At 39.8% G+C, this 21,845-nt stretch overlaps 1 protein-coding gene across 1 annotated transcript; it reads left to right on the forward strand.

Moving 5' to 3' along the window:
- Positions 1–1,177: 1,177 nt before the first annotated feature.
- On the forward strand, positions 1,178–14,336 carry TRAM1 (translocation associated membrane protein 1). Its single transcript, XM_080338674.1, has 11 exons — positions 1,178–1,423; positions 4,485–4,548; positions 5,138–5,259; positions 5,444–5,560; positions 6,479–6,537; positions 6,932–7,016; positions 8,534–8,604; positions 8,692–8,796; positions 9,392–9,535; positions 10,553–10,713; positions 13,848–14,336. The coding sequence occupies exons 1-11, from the start codon at positions 1,301–1,303 to the stop codon at positions 13,919–13,921; spliced, it is 1,125 nt and encodes a 374-aa protein (XP_080194800.1). The 5' UTR covers positions 1,178–1,300; the 3' UTR covers positions 13,922–14,336.
- The last annotated feature ends 7,509 nt before the right edge of the window (positions 14,337–21,845 follow it).

The following is a 21,845-nucleotide window of genomic DNA, read 5'->3' on the forward strand; positions in this document are numbered from 1 at the left end:
GGGTCATTTATAGGTACCAAGGATCCCTGTCTCCTGATGTAATACATTAATATGAAACCTCTGAGCATCTTCACAGTTGAAGGTGTTTCATAGTTGAAAAACCTCGTCATACACTAAGCAGTTTGCTCCATATAGCAGGAAGAAACCAACCTGTGGAAAACAGTTCATTATGTGGTGCACATTCTCAGTTCTGGCAAGGCAAAGCCACACTGAATAGTTGCATTTTAATCTCTTGTCCTGTATTCATTAGCTGCCAGCAGTAAAAGCTACCCTGACAACACTAAACTTCAGCTGTAAACTGCTTCTTTTTTTGAACTTTCTTCTCCACATAGCCACTGGGAATATGAGTCAGCCAGAAGCTTTAATAAATAAAAGTAGCATGAATTTGCAGGGTTTGAAGGACAGCTCAGTTTGGCCTGGATGCTTCCTGCATCTGTTGATTTCTCAGACCTCCTAATCTGTTTAAAACTGGTTGGTTTTTTAATCCACAAGTAGCCTCCCTTTTAATGTCTCTTCCTTCCTATATTTCCCGGGTAGCTTTTCTTCTCTTATGCTTTCTTGGATTCCTTGTTAGGGTTACTCGGATAACGTATGTTATTTCAAGCTATACAGTGTAATGTCAGCAGACGGGACGGTAGGAGAGGGCTGCCAGCACAGTGCAGGCTGTACCTTGCGGCTGCGCCTCAGCCGTGACCATAACGAGCCCGGTGAGCGCGGCTGCCTAATTACATCCTTGGGGTGCCCACCTGCCGGGGGTCTGGCGGCAACAAAATTCGCCAGATCCCCGGGGGAGGAGAAGGACATCAAGGAGGGTGCGCAGCCGCCTCCTCCGCGGCCCGGTGAGACTCACGGCCGTTTTGTCACCGCTGCCTCAGTGGGAGAGGAAAGCGCAGCCAGTGCCCAACACGGAGTCCTGCCTAGCGCCAGCGCACGCACCACCGCTGCCCGAGCCGACACGGCTCGGCTCTCCCGGCAGGCCCCGGCCCGCACCGCCACCCGGCGCGACCTCCCGCGGGCGGGGAGACGCCAGAGCCGCCGCCGTTGGTCGGTTTGAACTGCCGGGCGCTGCCCCTCACCGCCCCCAGGGGCGGGCAGGGGGAGGTGGAGCGGGAGGTGCCCGCCGGCCGGCAGGGGCGCTGCTGGCGGCGGCCGGGGCTGCTCCCTGCGGCCGGGGCGGAGTGAAGCGGACGGCGGCTGCCATTCCTCGGCTGCGCGGCCGCCTCCTCCCCCTCCGCCTCTTCCTGGCCGCGGCGAGAGCTGTGCTGGCAGCGGGGAGGCGGCGGCCAGCTCCCTGCCCGCCATGGCTATCCGCAAGAAAAGCAACAAGAACCCGCCGGTGCTGAGCCACGAGTTCATCGTGCAGAACCATGCGGACATCGTGTCCTGCATGGCCATCATCTTCCTGCTGGGGCTCATGTTCGAGGTGAGGCGGCACCGGCGCCACCGCCCCAGGGGCTTCGTCCCGCTTCTCCCCTTTCCACCGGGGGCTCTCGGCGCTGGGCGGGGAGGGCGCGGGGGTCCCGATGAGCCGCGGGAAGGGTGGGCGGCGGGTCGCTGCGGCTGCTGCTCAGCCAGCGCGGGCACCTCCCGGCGCACCTGCCAGCTAGCCCACGCCCTTCCCGGGCCGCGCCGTCCCCGACCCTCTCGCCCCCGCTGTGCGTGTAGAGAGGAGCCGATCTCCCTCCCCGCCACACGGCCGGAGGAGCCAACGCGGGCGCCTTTCCCACGGCTCGTGCTCCCGGACCCGGCCCCTCGGGGAACGCCCTCTTCCCTGTCTACGGCCCGGAGAGGCGCAGCCCGTGGCTGCCGCCGGGACCCTGCTCCACTGCCCGCCTGTGAGGGGAGGCCGTGCCCCAGCACCCCCCGCAGCGCGGCGCCGCCGTGAGGGGACGGGGCGAGGGGAGGCGCGCTTCCTCCCGCGGCGGCGGGCAGTTCCTGCCGCCGGCGGGGTTACGTGGCACTCGGAGCGCGGCGGCCGGGGGAGGAGTGTGTGGCCGCGCTCGCACCGCGGCGGGGGGGGGGGGGGGCGAGTGGGGGGAGAGGCCCAGCCGTGACAGCCGATCCCCCGCTCTTTGTGTGCGCGGCCCCGCCGGGCCCCGCCGACACTACGGCTCCCGTCAGGCGACGCGGCGGGAAGGGAAACAAGCGGTGACGTGTACGTGCGGCCGCCGCTCGCCGTGTGGGGGGCGCACGCGTGGGCCCCTTTCCCCCCCGCATCCTTGGCGCGAAGCGAGTTCCCCGGGCACACCACGCCCCCACAGACCCCCGGGCCGCTCGTCACCTCACGGGGCTCCCGGCGCTAAAAGCGGTTTGAGGAGCCGCTGGCCCGGGGGTCGCGGCTGGTGCCGAAGTTACGTCCCGCCTCCCCCGTGTGAGATGGGGCCGGTGCGGCCGGGTCTGACAGCCGCCCAGGGGAGCTCGGGCCTGGCTGAGGGCCGGCCCTGCTCCCTGCGGCTGCCTGCAGGCCAAGCGCTCGCGTTGGGCCCCCGTGTTGGATGCAGATGATCTGAAATGTGCCGTTTTGGTTCTTCTCAGTTGCCTTCTGAGAAAACTGGAAACACAGTTTACCTGGGTGGCTTCCCAAATGTTCTCAGTGGTGTCCCATCAAAATAAGACACTTCCATTTTCTTTTTGGTAAATGTTTCTGGGTTTTTAGCATTTTAGCCATTTGTTTAGAGTTGTTTATTACATTGATGGTTTTCAGAATAATTTCATCCAGCTGTTGATACTGCTCAGCACCAGAGGCCAGTGGAGTTAGGAAACACATATGTTTATGGAAAGAAAAAAAAAATGCAGATGAAGAAAGCTGTTAAGTTTGGGTGTACTATCAAAAATCACCAAGACAAGTCCTTACATGGTGGATTTCTGGTGATTTAGATTAAAGAGATGGACTTAAAACATTACTTTTCATGTCTAGTGGCTTACTGTATTTACAGTGTTACTGGTAGGGTTGGAAGTTTTGGGATGAGTGGAAGTCTGAATGAGGAAGATGATGCTGAAGTCTTTTTTTGTTTGTTTGTTTTTGTTTTGTTTTTTAAATCCAGGGTGTTTTCTACCCCAGCGTATAGAGGGGCCATATGCTTTTGTTGGTACAGATGTGGTGTGGCTGAGAAGATTGTTGCATTTTTTTTAAATGCTTAGATATAGGTCTTGGAAATCAGCTGCTGTGGTTAAAGCTGGTATGGTGAGGTATTTGTACTGCTCGACTTGTGCAGCTGATCAGGACTTGATGAGTAGCTGACAGAGCCTTCAAAGGGCAGTTTAGAATTGACTGCTGTTTTGAATTGTCCTCTGAAGGCTCCATGATGAATAGGGAGCCCTGAGCAACTTCACTAACACAGGTAAACTAGTTGGATTCCCTGAAATTACATGGGGTGAATGGTCTACTGTGTGGTCAGGGATTCCTAAACCAATCCAGGGCTTGTTTACAAAGCGCTAGTTTTAACAATAAATCTTATTTCTTGTGAATAATAACTGCTGGTAGTAACCTAATCAGTATCTTCACATACTCAAAAGTACCCTTCCAAGACTCATAAGAGGTTTGATCTTTTGTTTTTGTAGCGGTGGTGTTGTTTCTTGTTGATCCTATAAATGCAACAAGGATGCTAGATTTTTACAGCAATGAGAAATTATCAGATTGTAAATATTGTAAAGCGTGGTTATTTTTCCCTCTCTGTTAAAACATGCTGATTCCTCTTGGGATTCAACAAAGATGTGTTAAAGTTGAAAGACAATTTATGTTTATTGACAGATGGGAACTTGAGGTCCTGCTTATTTATTGGGGTTTTTATAGTATGATCCCCACCACCCCATCCCCTAAAAAAGCCTTTAGAACAAACTTTTTTCCTCGCTCTCTTTTGTTCATTCTGCTTTTTCTTATTGTCCATTGTAAAGAAGTAGTACCACTACAGCTAAATTTGATTTATTTTGTTTTATACTTTTTGCCAAAGGATGCCCAGGGTTGAAAGAATGCTAATTGTACTGAGTCAGTATGCTGCTGGCCTGAAATGGTTTTCCGTTGTCTATCCCTTTTCTCACATGTTCCAGATCACCCACAAGTTTATGAATACGATGTTAACCTTCAAATTTTGTCAAATTAAAAAGTAGTTCTAAGTGGAGTTTATTTTCAGCCACTGCTGTATACATCGTCGTCTAGAGATTGCATTATATGTATATTCTGTTAGTGTAATAATACAGTATGAACTGGAGAAAGAATTGCAGCAATTGTGTTTGTTTTAATGTTGTAGTTGTGACTATGAGTCGTTTTTTGAGGATATTTCTTTGAGGAGATTGAGTATTCTGTAAACAAACCTATAGAGATCATGCAATGTGTTCTGCCTCTGGAAAGTCAGGTGAAGTGGTATGATAATGTGAGTTGATCAGTTTTATGGGAGGGGACAAACGTGCTGAGGAAGAGCGCTAAAACAATGGGCAAATAAGTATTTCTGTGAGAATTGATTGCGCTTTTGTTTTTTCTCTTTCAGATTACAGCAAAAGCAGCTGTCATTTTTGTTACACTTCAGTATAATGTTACCATTCCTGCCACAGGTATGTGTATTGCAGGAGGTTAGTTACGAGACAGTGTATTCAGACGTTATTAGTATACCTTACTTTCTAGACTGAGGGTAAATGAATTCGTCAATTTGAATAGATAATAAGCAATTTTAAATGACTTCACTTTATTTTTAGTGAAACTTCATGTTAATTGATTAGGTTGGGGTGATGTTTCTGTTCTGCTGGATTCATCATTAGTGCTAAAACACCAGCAGATTGGTAGATAAGTTCACATTAATTCTTATTCTGGTTTTGCAAGTGACAATGTTTACTAGTCAAAGTGGAGAGATAGTTTAACATAATTTTACTGGCTCCTTTCGGTGCATTTGGGTAAGCTTTGTAAGTGCACTCAAGTTTTCATTTTTATAGTACATCTTTCCAAAGTCAAATTTAGTATGTGATGTGACAGAGAAGATGACCGTAAACAACCTAGTGACCTAGGTTATGACAGCAGTGTAACTTGACTTCTGTTTGTTCAGCTGACTACAAACTACTTCTGCCTGAAAGGTTTCACTTTGAGAGACAAACTTATTAGCCATTAAACTGTATTGGTGCCTAACAGCTAGTTCTGTTTGTCTTTCAGAAGAACAATCTGCAGAAACAATCTCTCTCTATCACTATGGCATCAAAGACTTGGCTACAATTTTCTTCTACATGCTTGTAGCAATAATCATACATGCTATAATTCAGGAGTACATACTGGATGTAAGTACAAAATATTAATTCCTTTCATCAAGATAATTGTGAAGTTTTAATTAGACTTTAAGGCTATTAACTTTAATGCAAAAGTTTACTTTTAAGTTATAACTGTTAAAACATGCATTGAAACTTTTAGCACAGTTAATAGATAAATGTTAAGCATATAAATAACAACGGACTTTTCTTTCAGAAAATTAACAGGAAAATGCACTTTTCAAAAACAAAACATAGCAAGTTCAATGAGTCTGGGCAACTTAGTGCATTCTACCTTTTCTCCTGTGTTTGGGGAACAAGTATTCTTGTCTCTGTAAGTATGCTTTCTCTTCTCTTTGTATTCTGAGCTTTCAAAAACTTCACTTATGATGATGATAAATAACACTTTGGGTTTTTTTTCTGTTTTCAGCTAGTTTTAAAATTAAAGCAGGAACAAGCTTAGGGATTCTGTGCAAGTTTTAGTCATAACTGATTATGAAGTCCAGTAGTGTTAGTGTTGCTCAGTCAGAGTTTCTTTACTATCAACTGACCAAGGGAAAACTTCTAAACTCTATTATAGTACTTCATTCTCTGTATTTTTTCTATGTCAACTTAGTAGTGTAAAATAAGTGTTCAAAAACTACCATACATAGCATTTTGGCAGCCTAGGGAACGGGCGTATGGACAAAGTGCTCTAGGCTCAAGCAAGCGTGTGCTTTCGATTGGTATGGTCTTTGCTAGTGGCTGTTTGTGTGTGAGCTTAGTTTAAAAAAAGGGAAAGAGTGTGTTTTTGTTGTTTGTTTTTTTCCTTCCCTTAACATAATGACTCCTGAAAAAAACTTTCTTTCTCTTATTTAAGCTCAAAACTTGTCAGCAGTTCACAAGGAAAGGCTTATGGCTGTAGTAGTGATGCTAAAATAACCTCTATCTCATAAGGACATTCTGTCTCGAATGAATGCTTGGTTTGTTTGGTTGCTTTTTATTTTTCTAAGCCAATACAGCTGTCTTTTGGTTTGGGAGTTTGGTGGGTTTTTTTTTTTTGTTTTGTGGGTTTGTGGTTTGTTTTTTGGTTTTTTTTTTGTAAAAGGAAATTCATTAATCTGCAGCTTTTACTTGTGTATGTAGATGTGTGCACATTTATATGTACACGTATGCATATACATAAATACACACATGTATGTTAATTCATTATTTCTGACTAGGAAGTAGCATCTTTGAGAGTGCATTGGGATTTTTTGTTTGTTTTTTTTAGGAGAACTATATATCAGATCCAACTTCTCTGTGGAGGGACTACCCGCACACTCTGATTCCGTAAGGCCTCTTCCTTAGTGGATTGTTGGGGAGAGGAGGGAGTGTTTTAAACTTAGGTTGTGTTACGTACAATCTGTGTAGAATAGATAGTCTGTAAAACTATATTAGTCACTAGTGTATTTTCACTCATATTTATGGAGGAACTTGATTCTCTGTCAATTTGTAGCATACAGAGTTTTCCTTCTGTAGACTATTATGTAAAGAATTACGTTTGTGAAAGTTTTGTCTTAAAGATTTTGTTTTAAAAAACTTGCTTATGAGTTGGCTGGCAGGAAGGATCAATGTTTTTCTTTCTTTAGAGACAGTGATTAAATACGTTCACTAGAAAGCTTCTGAAGTGTTTTAGGTTCATTAATAAAAAGTAATATTTTTCAATTCTTGCTATATTGTACAGGTTTCAAATGAAGTTTTTCTACATCTTACAGTTGGCATACTGGTTTCATGCTTTTCCAGAATTGTACTTCCAGAAAACTAAAAAAGTAAGTTCAAAATGTAAATTGAAAGAACGCCAAAGCAAGCAACCCAAACAATGAAATAGTTAATTTCTTTTGGACTTCCAGAGTAATGTGTTACCCTAGATTTCTTAACCTGTTCTTATTTGTGTTACCCACTTTTCCTGATGGACTTTTGGGTGCTCAAATGTTGGTGTGTGAGAAGGTACATTTTTTCTTTCCAGTTAAATCCTGTATTTCTAATTGCAGTAAAATTGCTATATATCTGTTCGGTAAATAAAAATTACTAGTGTTTCTTATCTACTAAAATAATTTTCCTTCAAGCAAACAAATGTGAGATTTTATTTTCCAACTCTTTTGTTTCTTGTAATTAGTAGTCCGAATAGTCTCATTGAAATCACAGTTGCTTCATGAATCATTATATAGGTGTAAAATATAAGCAGTGAATAATTTCGTAAATCCAGGGAACATTAAACTCTGGGATTTGATTTAAATACCACTGTCCTCAGCAGAAGTTCTGGTTAGCCACATACTGAGATGTTTTTCAGTGCTCAGTTTTTAACAGCATGTTTTTTGTCCCCCGCAAGAGTTTTCTCTGTTGTGGTTCTCAAAACTTTTGAGCTCACTGGAGACTTTTTGTAGCACACTTTTTATCTTGCAGGACCAATATAAGTAGGCTTTTTGCATGTTTTTGCTCAGGCTTATTTTTTACATGCAGTTTACTTTTTAAAGATTTCTGTTTTAAACTGTTCAACGTGACTTCACTGAGGGGGCAAGTCATGCTTGACTAATTTAGTGGGCTTCTACAGCAGAGTGACTGCATCAGTGAATGAGGGAAAAGCTACCGATGTCAGGTACCAGAACTTCTGTTAAGGCTTTTGATATGGTCCCTCACAGCATTCTTACCTCTAAATTGGAAAGGGGTGGATTTGATGGTGTTGTAGTTTAGCCCCAGCTGGCCGCTAAAACCACTTGCTGCTCGCTCATCCCTCCATTTCCCTTGGTAGGATGGTTAATAACGTTATTTTCTGTATTTGCTAACAACAGTGTTCTAGAATCTTGGATGATCTTGAAATTTTAAAATAGATGCCAGCACTCAGAAACCTTTTCATTTTGTTTCACAGACTGTTATTTTATTTCTGTAGCAATGTGACAGAATCTGATAGTCAGCAAACATGCTGAATCGTAGGAAGTTATCTGATGATACAGTAATACATACCAAATAAGTATTGTGATAGCTAGTACAAATTCACAATAGTCATATCAAATACAAGTGAGCCCTGTTAAAAAGCATCCTTTTGATGTTTGATGCTTTTTCTCATGGTATGTGTAAGATACCAAATATTATTGGTAAGTAAGCAATAAGTTATGTGTGGAATTGGACAATCTAAGCTGAATAATTTGGTGCCAGAACAGGCCACATTAAGGTAGCTGGTAAACCAAGAAGAATTTTGAAGACTAGGGAGTAGTTTGTAATAATATATGACATTGTACAATAATGTATAACATTGTGTATAATGCATAATTACTTTTTTTCTTAATAGGAAGATATCTTTCGCCAGATTGTCTACATTGGACTTTATCTATTCCATATTGCGGGAGCCTATCTCCTGAAGTAAGTCAATTGTAAGCCTTTGCTGGCTTCATTCTGTCTTAAACATCTAACAAAATGTCTGAATGTTTGTTTTATTTGTTTTGATAGTCTGACCCATCTTGGACTTGTTCTTCTGGTATTGCATTACTTTGTTGAATTTCTTTTCCACATATCCCGTCTTTTCTACTTCAGTGATGAAAGGTATCAGAAAGGGTAAGTAGTCTTTATCTTCATGTAATTTCTGTCTCAAAGCCTTGTGCATTTAACTAACCAGAAACCAAAATTAGAAGGAAGCTCAAACAGTGTTGCCTTAGAGGCCACAGTTCTCCAGAATAATTTTAGTTTTTATATCACTAAAACAACTATTTTTCTACTTTGTCTGTTTAAGTCAAAGTAGTAGCAGTGTAAAATGAAATAAAATCTTGCAATATGTGCCAATACTTTAAAAAAAATTGTTGAGAAAAGAGCAGCATAGGTTGCTTATACAGCTGGTTCTACAGGAGCTGATAACACACTCATCTTCTAAAGTAATGGAAAGCACTTTCTGTCGAGTTGAAATTAGTTTTCAGAACATACTTTTGTACTTCTGGTTTGTAAAAAGAGATTGTGAGACAGGGCTTTTCTTGCTTTTTATTTTCTATGAGTATTAGAAATCCAAGGCTAGTTTAGGATAAGTACAAAATAATCAATTTAGGTAAGTTCTTAAATTTCAAACGAATTCACATGGTGAAGAGTAAACATTTGCATTGTTAGTACTTGTGTTGTGAATGGAAAATTTGTTTAGTGTTTGTGGTGTTTTTCTTTGTAGATTTTCACTGTGGGCAGTTCTTTTTGTTTTGGGAAGGCTTCTCACCTTGATTCTCTCAGTCCTCACTTTTGGCTTTGGACTGGCAAGAGCAGAAGATCAGCAGCTGAATTTCAGTACCGGAAACTTTAATATCCTGGCTGTCAGGTACAGTAAACTTGGAACAGTTCTTAAGCAGGAGCTGTAAACCTGTGTTAAATACACAATATAGATGATATGGTTTTAATGCCAGTAATTCTGAATGGTTAGGTGTTTTCTTGCAGTCAATGGGATCAATAGGAATAGCTTACGTGACAAACTTGTAAGGCACAGTGAAATTAATTGAAGAATTTACAGTCTGCAGCTGATAAATCTGACTGCTCTCTTTTTTTTTTTTTTTTGCAGAAGAAAACAGAATTAAAAGGAATATATCCAATTACAGAGATCACTTTCAAATGTTTTGGCGTTAGTGAATTGAATTCTAGATACAGTTGCAGTGAGTTTATCTGTAGTGGTCAAGGCGTTATGCCCAGAGCATCTTTGGCCCTGGTTGAAGATTGCTGTCTCTTTCTCTGCCTTTATTGTGGCTCCTATGCATGCTGTGTGTTAGAGAATTGAGAACTTTCCTAACATATGTGATGCAGAATGTTCAGCCAACCACCTGGCCTTTTTATGAATTAAATCCAGAAAAAGAAGTTATTGAAACTTTGTCAATATCAGCACTACCCTGCAGAATTGCTACTCAGAACACAAGACTCTCTTAAACCATTTCCAGCTGTTACCACCTGGTATCTTGAGAGTAATACTGAGAAAACAGAAAACAGGAAAGAAATCTAGTATTTCCCAGTTTTGATGGAGAGGCAAAGGCTTCACTCTCACAGTATATTTTAGTTTTGTTCAGCTGTGCTAAACCCAGTCACACTCTGTGAGATGAGTCTTTCGTGGCTTAGAAAATGGATGTTACTAGGAAGAGGCAAGGGAAGTCAGAAGAAAAAACCCTAAACAAAACTGAACTATTACAAATTCATGTTGTCTAGAAAGAATCAATAATGTGTTTCAGGAAGCTGAGTAAAAAGGCAGTTTATGACATGCAAAAAAATATATGAGGTGGTGTTCTACTTTCCTTTTGCATTCAAATAGTGAGTTAAACTTAGTGATAAACCTTTACCTGTGTTTTGTTTCTAGAATCAGTGTGCTGGCCTCCATCTGCATGGCTCAAGCATTTATGATGTGGAAGTTCATTAATTTCCAGCTTCGGAGGTGGAGAGAGCATTCTACTTCTCAGCCTCAGTCAGTGAAAAAGAAGTTCGTATCAGCTAAAGGAAAGAGCTCCAGAAAAGAAAGAGGTTTGTATTTTAAGTTTTTCTGTTGTCTTGACTTCTCAAAAGCAACTTTAGGTATTGGAAAGCCTTTTTATGTTTAACTTGTTAGTGAGATGACTCAGTTACAGAAACAGTATTGGTGAATATATAGTGGAGGTTTTTTTAATTAAAAAAACCACTGTATATTAATTGTTTGGGGTTTTTTCCTCTTATAATTGACTGAATGAATTACCTTTTTTTTAATTAATGCAATGTGAGATTTTAATTATTGCTAATTATATTACTTGAGCAAAATGTATCATGCTTACGTTTCGTTCCCTTATAAAAAGGGAACAGGCATATTTTTAGATCTGTTTTTGTAATCAATTACTTCTTGCAGTGAATTTCAAGCTTGTTTTTATTGCCACTGAATTCTGAGGTTTTAGGACAAGAGTTGGTTAGATGATCCATCAAGTGAATAGGTTTATGTTGGACTGTTTTTATTAAAAGTAGAATTTTTATACTTCTTTGGGCACATAACTACTTACTGCTCTAAACCTGTGTAGAAGCATTTGGAAATTAACTAATCATTCCAGATTTTACTTCTTGATTATGTCATGCTCTTTTTATGAAAAGGCCATGAAAGACAAACTGAATGCTTTTTCCTACAAGAAAAATTCTGTATTCCATTAAAAAAAAAATCCACACACCTCTGTATTTCTGTTGTACCAACAGTTAAACTTGTATGTATTTAATTGCTAGTTTGAATAACTTCTGCACTTTTAAAAAACTGCTTAAGTCATTTCAAAAGCTTATTTCAGCATGATCCTTTACTAGCAGTCACGTATTGCCAACCTGCCACTTCTTGATATATCGAGCGTGAAGACCATTTGCACTAGGAACTGAGTGTCATGGTCAGAGATCAATTCAGTGATTTGTTTTGTTTTGTTTCCTTTCCTTTCTTTCTTACTTTATACAGTATTTCTGTAAATCCTTTTGATCATTTGTAATTATCACAGGTTGGCTTTTATGTGGTGTTGAGGTTTCTCGTTTTCATTAGAAAAAATGGTTGGACTCTTTTAATTGAGTGAAGGTAGTTTCTTAAGTAGGTGTCCTGCATAATCAGAGCTTCATGTTTATTGCATCTTACTATGTTTTTGTGGGATTAACTTAAATCTTCTAGGACAGATATTTTTAAAGCATAAACTTAAATGGCATTTTAATGAATGAGTCAAAAATGTAGTAGCTTTTAAAAATCTCTTAAACTGTTTCATTCATGTAATTTGGTGAATTTGCTGTTTTTCACCCAAGTTCAATGGAGACTTGCAGGTGGTAAAGGAATAAGGAAAGAGTCAGTTAATTGGAATTGTGGTTTAATTCACAAAATAATTGAGCTGTGCCTGTCTTTAAAGACTGAGGAATTTTACAGCTTATTTTAAATTGAAAGAAGATAACTTTAGAATCCAGAAGGTTAGTGTTGTTACAGACTCTTCTGTTTTGAAGATTCCTGTAACGTTATCTGTTTAGAACACTTGCACAGGATGCAGCAAGACAGTGTTTTTGAAAGAGTAATATATGCAATTAAACTCTTTAAAACAGTCTTTTTTTTCTTTGTTTGTGGTTGGATGGATTTTTAGGAGCCAGAGCACAATAAAATGTTTTACTTTTAGACTGTGCCAAAAGCAAGAAATGACAGTAGAAAAATCCTACTTGTGATGTAGGTGGGGTACCCAGGCACATGCTGATTCTTGTTCTTTGTTTTACTTTCACTTGTTTTGGCTTAACTGCTTAAGAAAATACTTCAGTTAGCTGGCTTGGATCTAACTCTTGATTTAAGCATAACACAAACTTCTTTAAAAGTATCCAAACACCACCTTATATAGGCTTGAAGTGGTGGTGTCATTTACAACCAAATATGTTGGATAGACTTTGACTGTTACTATGTGACTAATTGGGTTCCTGTATGGTCTCATTGTCATGTTTCTGATTTTTATTTTTTGTTTTAGTGCTTGTTTGTATAAATGGGAGCATTTGGGTGTAGCGGGGGGGAGAAGGAGATCAAGAGTTGTTTTTTGTGGATTGGCCACACTCTATGGTGAACTGCAACACATCTGCAGATGGGAAACATTAATTTAACTAGTTATTTGTACAAAAAACCTCACAACAGTTGCTTGAAGTCAGAATGATACTGCAAGTCAGAGCAGAGATGTTAGGCAGCAAGCATGGTAGCTGGCTGTGCACTCTGCTCTTCAGATCCATTCTATAAATACAGTTACTGTCAGGCAACATCTCTTGCTTCCTTGGGTTGTGGTGACACTGAAAAAGGGGGATACTTTTAATTCAAGATGGTATCATGTTGATCTGTTTTACTATATGTCATGTGCATTATAAATCCATAGATTGTGGGTCGTTTTTTTAGGGGAAATTTCTGCTGTCAAGTGGTTGCTGTGGTGCTTGAACAGATTCAAACTCTCAAGGTCTTTAAGTTGGCCCAAACAAGGGATAGAAGTAGAGGGTTGCACCTGGGAACACATTCTTGCTTTGTGTTCTTAGATAGGTGCCTGGTCTTGTGCTTGAACTCTTTCCATGTACACATACTCACCTCACATCTAACTAGTGTTTTACTTCTGTCCATCTCGCCTACGTAAATATCTTCATCAGAGCATAAATAAGAGTATATACTTTAACATATAAAATTAAAAAGTATGTGTGTATAAAGATTTCCTATATATATGAAAAACTTGAAAAGATAAGCAAAGAAATGTAATTTTAGTGAGAATTTAAATACAAAATAGGTGAGATATACTATAAAGACCTGTGCCAGGGAACTGTGTATGTACTGTGTGTCTCCAGAATTTCACCAGTCAGTCTCATCTACAGATTGAGTATTTTAATTTTTAGGAGAATATCTTCTAAAATGCTATAGCTGGTCTTGATTTTCAGTCTAGATGTATATAATGCACACATTTCTGTGTCAGGAAACTGAACTCGATTGTAGTAAACTTTAAATTTTGCACTGTGTAAAAACTTGATTATACTAGTGTGTTAGGAATTATAATGATGAGGTTTAATGAAGAACATACATCAGAAAAGAAGTTAAAAGACTGTATGGGATCTATGAAAGTGTAATAAAATATAAAGCGTCTCATATTTCAAAAATGTTTTCTTCTTTTTTCTAGAAAATGGAATAAATGGAACAGTGACCTCAAATGGAGCAGACTCGCCTCGTAGCAGGAAGGATAAATCCTCGTAAAACTGGGTTTTATTAAGTTAATTGACTAATGTCCCCAAAGAATCTGCTTTTTACATGGATGGCCCTTCAGCGCTAGAGATGTTATGGATTAAAGGAAATACAGTTCATGTTTTTTGATTATTGCTGTTGTTTTGAGAAACTTTTTTTAGAAGCCATTTTGACTAAGGAAAAAGGGTTTATCTGTCTTCAAATACTTGTGGGGGGGAGTACAACACTTTTTAAATAACATTGACACTTTTTTAAACATTTATTGTGATGAAATAACTTCACTTAATGAGGATCACTGTTGCAATGTATTATTTCCTTCCAGTTTTTGTAATCTTGGTGATATATACTGTTCTACCAACTTCACTTTTTCCAAGTTCTTCAAGAAGTATTGCAAAATTGAAGTAAAAACTCAATATGCATTTTCAGATACTCTGGCTTTTCAGTTAATTGCCTTGATTCAAATTTACAGTTCAAATTGGGATTCTGAGACCACACCAATAAACCTCTATTTTGTAGTTATTGGCTACATAATGTCTGCTCTAAGAATTGCCCCATATCATTAAAACAAAGCTGAACTAATTGGAAATGTTGCAGAGTCTTATTGTTTGTTGGTTAGAAATCTGTTACAAGGAACAAAAAAACTTTTTTGAGATATAGCTTTAGCACTTGAAAAATAGAAGGAAGTGTGTATGGTCATAGAAAGAGTTGATTTGGGTAGCACTGTTTACTCTTGTGTTTTTGAAGTGTACGTATCTTGCAGAATTAGTGTGTGTTGGACCTTCTTTGAAAACTTGTCTGTCTGATTTTAGAGGGTGGCAGTTCTTACAGTGTGTTGTGTTTGTTTTAGGAGGCATTTAAGGCTCCACAAAGAGGAAAATTATTAGATAAATGGGTGAAGTAATGAGAAACATTCCTTTATTCTACTTGCTTTGCTTTGTTTCACTGCTGTTAGGAAATAGCTTGATTTCTCCTATATATATTTTTATGAAAAAAATATTTAAAAGCTACAGCTTCTGAAAACTGATTTATTGTGCCCTTTACTACAACTGGAAAAATCTTAATTTAAGAATTTTTCCATTATCTGTCTCTCATAATTGTATTCAATGTGAAGATTTCTCCAGTCTATTTTCCACTTTAAGATGCAGCTAACGTTTCTCTGTACCATTTCACTTGAGAATGAGTTAGAGATTTAATTCAGTCTTAAGAAGTTGCTAAATTAATCTTGCAAGTTAACCCAAGTATTGGACTGCTTATTGATTGAGAGCGGTAATTATGAGCAATGAAGCTGATAAATAAAATAGTTTTAATTAAAAACTGTTACTATAACTGAGTTTATACCCAAGAAAATAATAAATCTGCATTCTGTATCTTCTACAGTTTGGTTGCTTAATATACAGAATAAATGTTTCTAGTACAAAATCTTCACTGCAAGGAACTATCCATTCTTCAACTGTTGAGTGCTCTTTAGAGTTATTACAGTAAAACTTATTAGATGTTTGGGGTAATTTTAATCGCAGTTCCTGAGTACTTGCTTCACAGCTCCTTAGTGGATTTGACAGAACTGGACTTGCTTAGCTTGAGAACCCTGGGGCAGCACACCCTGTAATACACCCAGGCTGCTCCAGTGGCAGTAGCTAAACCATGTCTTGATTTGAATAAATAAAACTCGAGTGGTGAAACTGAATCTCTCTGATCTGGCCACAAAACTGGAAAATTGGAACCTGAAAATGTTGAGGGAATTGAATACCTGTTACATACTCACTGCACAAAATCATGTTTCATGTCTTATGTTTCTAAAAAGACCTTCATGGATTCTGTGTGCCTTGCTCTCAATTTGAACCTTAAGCCAAAAGGGGCAAATTCTTAAAGTTTCTACTCTGTTACTTTGACTTTAAATCAGTTTGCTTGTAGTATCTGGTAGTACTGACGTTGTCAAAATCACAAAGGATGGAGGAACAAATTATGAAGGGAACGTTTAAGGTACTTCTTGAGATCTTTAAGACCTTTCGGAGTCCAAGGGTTGTAATAATTGTTTCCCAAAGGCAAACTGTTTCTTGTAAACCTCATTCTTTGGCACAGTAGTCTTGAAATTTAAACTTCTAAAAACTTCAAAAGAGTGAATTCTTGCCTGTTAATACTAATGTTGCTTTTTGTCTCCTTTTGGCCTTACAGACGTGTTCTTGGCCTTTGGACTTTTAAAAAAGGACTTTTGTTTCCACTATGACTTAGTCTTTATCCTTGCCTTAAGGGAATTGTTGCTTTCTGCCCGGTAATAGAGAATAATTTCAGTTGTTCTAGAATTCGGGTAGAGTATTGGAAGCCAGGGTCTCTTGTGTTATAACTGAAAGTACTTATATATAATTTTGGATCAGGCAAAAGCAGTAACTTTTAATTTGCTGCCGTGAGACAGACACCCCCATTGATTTAGAAGATTTTGAGGTTCTGTTTCCAGTTTGTTGTTTTGACATAAGATTCTTCTTTGCCTGGATAACTTCTTTTGAATTGCTTAACACTGATTTTTCAAATGTTATTGCATTTTGGCTCTTTGTAATCTGGGATTCAGTACGCTGGAAGAACATCAGTTGTCTAATCATGTTTTCTTCATTATGAAATGAGGAAAACTAGAAATGGAAATGACCAAAGAGATCATTATTATATTCCTATGCCTAACAAAATTTTTGCTTAAGCTGTAATAATTTATCGTGGTCAGTTACCACGTCCCACAAAAAGGCGGCTTTGTCCACTTAGATGGATTTGAATTGAGTAATTCATAGAAACTGTGAATAAATAATGTTTGTTGGGTTTGGTTTTTGTTTAATTTTGTTTTGGTTTGTTTTGGTTTTTTTGGGTTTGTTGTTTGTTTTTTCAATATATTAAACTCCCTCCTCCCTGGCCCATCTTGTCAGAATTTTCCAAGACTTAAAATAAATTACTTCAAGCCTTTTTTCCCCCCTAAATGTATGTTTGGTTTACATGCCAGAATTTACTATCAAAACCAGTGTTTTACTTTTACTAAGTAATTATATGTGACTTCAAAGTACAAACAAGGAATGCACAGCAGCTGAAAATAATTTTCAGAGTTTTTGTTTTTATCTCAACACTTTCTCCTCTTGAGTGGTTGCAGAGATTGATTTCTCCTGTGTGAATTATTCATGAACTTGGCTCTTTGGAAATACTGCTTTGCAGGTGATCTCGTCCCCAAATCTGGGAATGATCAAGGATTTGCTATGAAGAGAAAATGCATAGGATATTTCTGCTGATGTTAGAATATGCTGAAAGTAAATCAAGTATGGTGGGATAATGCATTTAGAAAATCAGTAGTTTTTTGTAAGCATTTGATATTTTTCCTGAATACCTTTTCATTTGAAAATTTTAGTTGTATTTATGGAGTTACATTACTCAGAATTGTAATAACCAGCGTGGTACTTTGGTACAAGTATTCAGACTTCTGTAAAAAGGGTTAACACACATCTACAGTCCTTCTGCTCTTTGCAGATTTCTGATGAACTGCACCTGAGGTAATTTTGTCAGAGGCAAAACTTCATATTAAAGAGAGCATTTTCACGCTTATGCTGTGCTGAAAGTGATGTAGGTTGCTGCCAAAACTGGGTTTCTGTCCCTTGCTTTGTCTAGCCCAAGCCTTTCTGGTTGCATGGTGAGCTCGATCGGGGAGATGGTGCAGCTGAAAAACAGCTCATTTATGAAGTTGTTTTTCCTCCTGGATTAGTTGCCTGATAGTAATTCTGGAGATACACAAGTATTTGTGTACAAGCAAGAAGAAAAGGTGCAGGGAAAAGGCCAGTCAAGCTCTAAGGCAGCTACCCTGTTCGACTGTGCCCTTGGTTGAAAATTATACTCTGTTACAGTATGAGTTGAAAGATCTCATTGGAAGCCTTCCCCTCATCAATACATCTCTCTGGTAGTTCCTACATGCCAAATATTTGGAGTCTTAATGGATTTTTGTCAGATATTGTGGAGGAAGGGGAGATACTTGATGTGCTTTACTGGGATAGATACCTTTTGTCTGACATTGTTTTGGGGTTTCCAGGCAGTGCAAGATGATACTGGTGGTGTAAATATAGGAATTCTTAACAGCCAGGAAACTACAGGCTTTTTGCTTTTTTGGTGTGGGATTTTTTTTGTCCACATGAACCCCTTATTCATTGAAGTAGGTCTAGGTCTTCCAGACTGTAGGCCTGCCTAGGTATGTGGAGGGAAAGGTTGTTTGGTTTCTCTAATTTTGTTTTCCTGTTTTCAAGAAGTTCACCAGCTGTTTCTGAGGTCATACTTGAGTTTGATTCCATTTGTGACTCAGCCCTTTGGGCTTGTCTTACAGAAGATGGAGACTGGCAGCTTCAATAGGCTCCCAGTGTAGTGTTGGTCATTGCTGTCCTAATTGTTCTCTATGGAAAATGTCAGTATTGAACAGACTTGAACAGTAAGTAGGGACAATCATGGTATTTGTAACGTCAGGCCGGTGAGAGCCTGTGTAGAGATCCTACGTTCCAGGGAGCTGTGGTTTGGTGCCTGGAGGCTGTAGTAATAGTCATCTTGTCACACAAATACTTGGGTTACCTCTTGCTCAGGGTGTTCAAATGTCCTACAAAATCAAGGTGTGGGGAAAATGTAGGAGATCCTTTAAGAAGAATAAGATGCTTCAAAGGGCTGACGTTAGTTATGTGTTCATCATGTCAGTTCTCACGCTGTCAAGTTGTGGATTATCCTTAGAGCACTGCATCTGTCCATGCTTGTGTTTTGGGGTTTGTTTTTTTTTTTTAAATATATATATACTATAGGTTGTGGTGGTGGATGTCTGGCAGGTATCCCCTCTTCTCATTGCTCCCTGAACTACTCAGCTTAGGATCTGATAAGCCTAGTTTTTTACTCTTTAAGGAATTTGTTCTGCTGTTCAGAACTAAAATAGAAGCAATGCCGGAGCGTTTCTGGATCAGACATGCAAGAAATAAGCACATCGATATGTTGGACGTCATCAGAACCCACTTAATGGGAACCAAAACTCTTTCAGATGAATACATTACGGTACAACTTGCGTTGCAGTGTCGTGTTTGGATACAGCTCATGCCCAGATAGCAAGTGCCTTTGTGGGTGGAGCAGAACTTCTATTCGCATCTACAGTTGTCAGTTCTCCTTGTGCGAACACTGGTGAGGAGTGCTGGGCTGCTGCTGCAGTCGGCCTCCTTCTGCCTTTCAGAGAAGTTCTTTTGACGTTGACAAGACAAAAGGCAACAACTCTCATTTCAGGTTTAAAAAAAAAAAACCAAACATAAAACACGCTACCTAGTTTTGAATCCAATACACTTGCTCTTGATCTCCGTCTATGTGTCCTGTCACTTTTATTTTCGGTTTCCACAAATTATTTTTATCCAGCTCAAGGATGGCAAGTCTGTGATGTGAGTGCCAGAAATGACAAGTCCTTTTTCTTCTTTTTTTGTGTTTGAAGCTCTTTGCAGAATCAGAGCAGCTAAAGTGTAGCTTTATAATTTGATAGCTTTTCAGTATTTGTTCTTGCTCCTTATTTATTGTGGTTAACATCAAAGGTCAGACATTATCATGCAGCACAACACAGTTGTCACTTCATTCCATGCACAAGGGTTAGGCAATTTGATATCCTGAAGTGAAAAAATGTATTAGTAAACCTTGACTTACTAGCAGAAACTAGTATTTCTGGATGATGGTGTATTTAGGAAACTGAGTACTTAAGATCTCTGAATCTCTAGACTGTAGCTTTGCTGTATAAAACTTGACAAATGATGGTCTAGCACCTGATCTTTGTGTCTTCTTACTTTGGTTATATATGTTGAAGAATATATCTTGTATTGCAATTAACTGGTAAAAATTCAGCCCATGGTGAGAAGAATACTGTAACAGGGCAGGAATTTCAACTCTTAAACTCCAGACTAAAAGCCAAGCCAAAACTATCTTGTGTTCTCACGCAGGTGATTCCTCCTCTTTGTTTCTTGATTAATCATTATCTTTGTTTTGTTTTAGATTGTAAGTTCTTCGTGACAAGGGTTGTCTTTTGTGTGTGTGCGTGTGTATGCACACGTGTGTGTACCCAGGACAGTAAGGCCTGGAGCCCCGGTCTGTGGAAGCTGTAATAAGCAATCACCTTGTTATTGTTTTCCTGGATATCATAATAAAGAGTATCGAATGAAAACTGTGCTTGAATAGTCTGTTACAAAATTGGAGACGTGTGAATTGCATCTGGTCCTGCCGACAGCCCAGCAGTCATGGAGAGATACTGCTCAAAGACAAATGCAATGTTCTGTTTGGGGATATTCACTTGAACTAGTGAACACAGACCCAGGAAACCTCCTGAAGCTGAAGAGCAATGCCTTGTAACTCAGGCTGGAGATGGAGCTTGCACAAAATTACCAGGAATTCAAGACTGAGTTTCTTGCCTTCTGTTAACTTCAGAAGCTCTGCTGGTCTTTCCTCTTGGGAAGGCGGGGTTTGCTGTAACACTTCCACAGTGTTTGGTATCCTTTGAGTAGCGCTTTCGAACTTGAGAGAGGAACCATGAACTTGGGGAGAGAATATAAAAAACTGCACTGGGCGGTGTCCAGTGGGGTCTGGGAGTTTACTACTCAAATCCAAGTATCTCCAGCACTAAGCAACTTTTAAAGCCTTCCTAGACTTCAGCTTCACTCATGTAGAAGAGTAAAATTTCATGCAGTCTTAGCATGAACCTCTACACTGATCCATTGAAGATCCAGGCCAGATAGTGGGGAACTAAGAACTGTCACCAGAGTTAGGGCAAGTTGGAGTGTTTCTAGGAAGCTTTTGCCATGAGCGTTACCTTCCCATGGGTTGGATTTGCTATATGGTGGAGGGGTTGACTACAGATCCCAGCATGTCTGTATTCATTTCACTTCAAGATACATCAGATTGTTGAACTCTTGAACTACTTAATTGTTATTAAAACCTGCATTCGTAACTTGTGAATCCTCAGGTTAGCTGAAAGAAAATGTTAAGTGAAAATCAGTCTTCCATGAAGATGCATCTAGTTCTTGGTTTAGTTGTTAGACAGCATAGCTTAAACTGTAGCTTAAAAAGAAATTGTGTTAGAAAATCAATGGAAACCACAATTTTAAAAGATAGAACTACCTTACTGGTGGCTATACCTGTCAGGTGACTGACTGAACCATGGCTGGTGAGCACAGGCAGATATTGGTACCTAAGTGTCACCTAGGAGGACTGTGACAAGTCCTGCCTGATCTTTCCCCTGCTGCACCTCACAAAATCATCATCTCGCCCCAGTGCCATTGCCAGAATAATTTAGCAAATACTGATGGGAAGTGTGGAGTCTTGTGAGCCAAACCACTAGAGGCCACCACAGGCTGTGTCAGCTGTCCTTGAATTCAGGTGTCTGATAGGCAGCAAAAATACATCCACAGGCCCATGTTTTTGCTGGGTTTTCTGCAAAAATTATGTTTGCTTTTAAGTAGCATTTCTGCTATAAGTCAGAAAACAGAGCGTTGAATTGAATTAAACACAACTCCTTGTAGTTTTTGATCTTGGTGGTGACGTACTAATAAAACCCATGTTATATTCTACATGGCTTGGAAAATGTCCTTATTTGGCTGGAAGTTACTTCCTTGCTTCTGGTTGAGAGAGCAGCACGTAGACCTCCAGTGTTGTAGCTTTATCTGAACCCAAAAGTGCAACATCTTAGATTAAAAGCAACGTTAAGAATGCAAAGTAAAGCTCGGATTACATCTGCTGGCCGAGTTCAGTTTTTTAGGCACGTACGCAGTGCTGTGGCAGATGGGGATTTCTTAGCTTAATCCTTGGGGCGGGGAAGACAGCAGAAACCTGCTTTCTGTATTTCCTATTTTTGGTGCTTTCAAAGCAAAGTTATTGTTAAAGGAGCTTATAAAATTGTTTTCTGCACTGAAAAGAAATTTTGGCTTTT

This window comes from Nesoenas mayeri (assembly GCF_963082525.1).
Source record: "Nesoenas mayeri genome assembly, chromosome: 2".
NCBI classification, from domain to species: Eukaryota; Metazoa; Chordata; class Aves; order Columbiformes; family Columbidae; genus Nesoenas; species Nesoenas mayeri.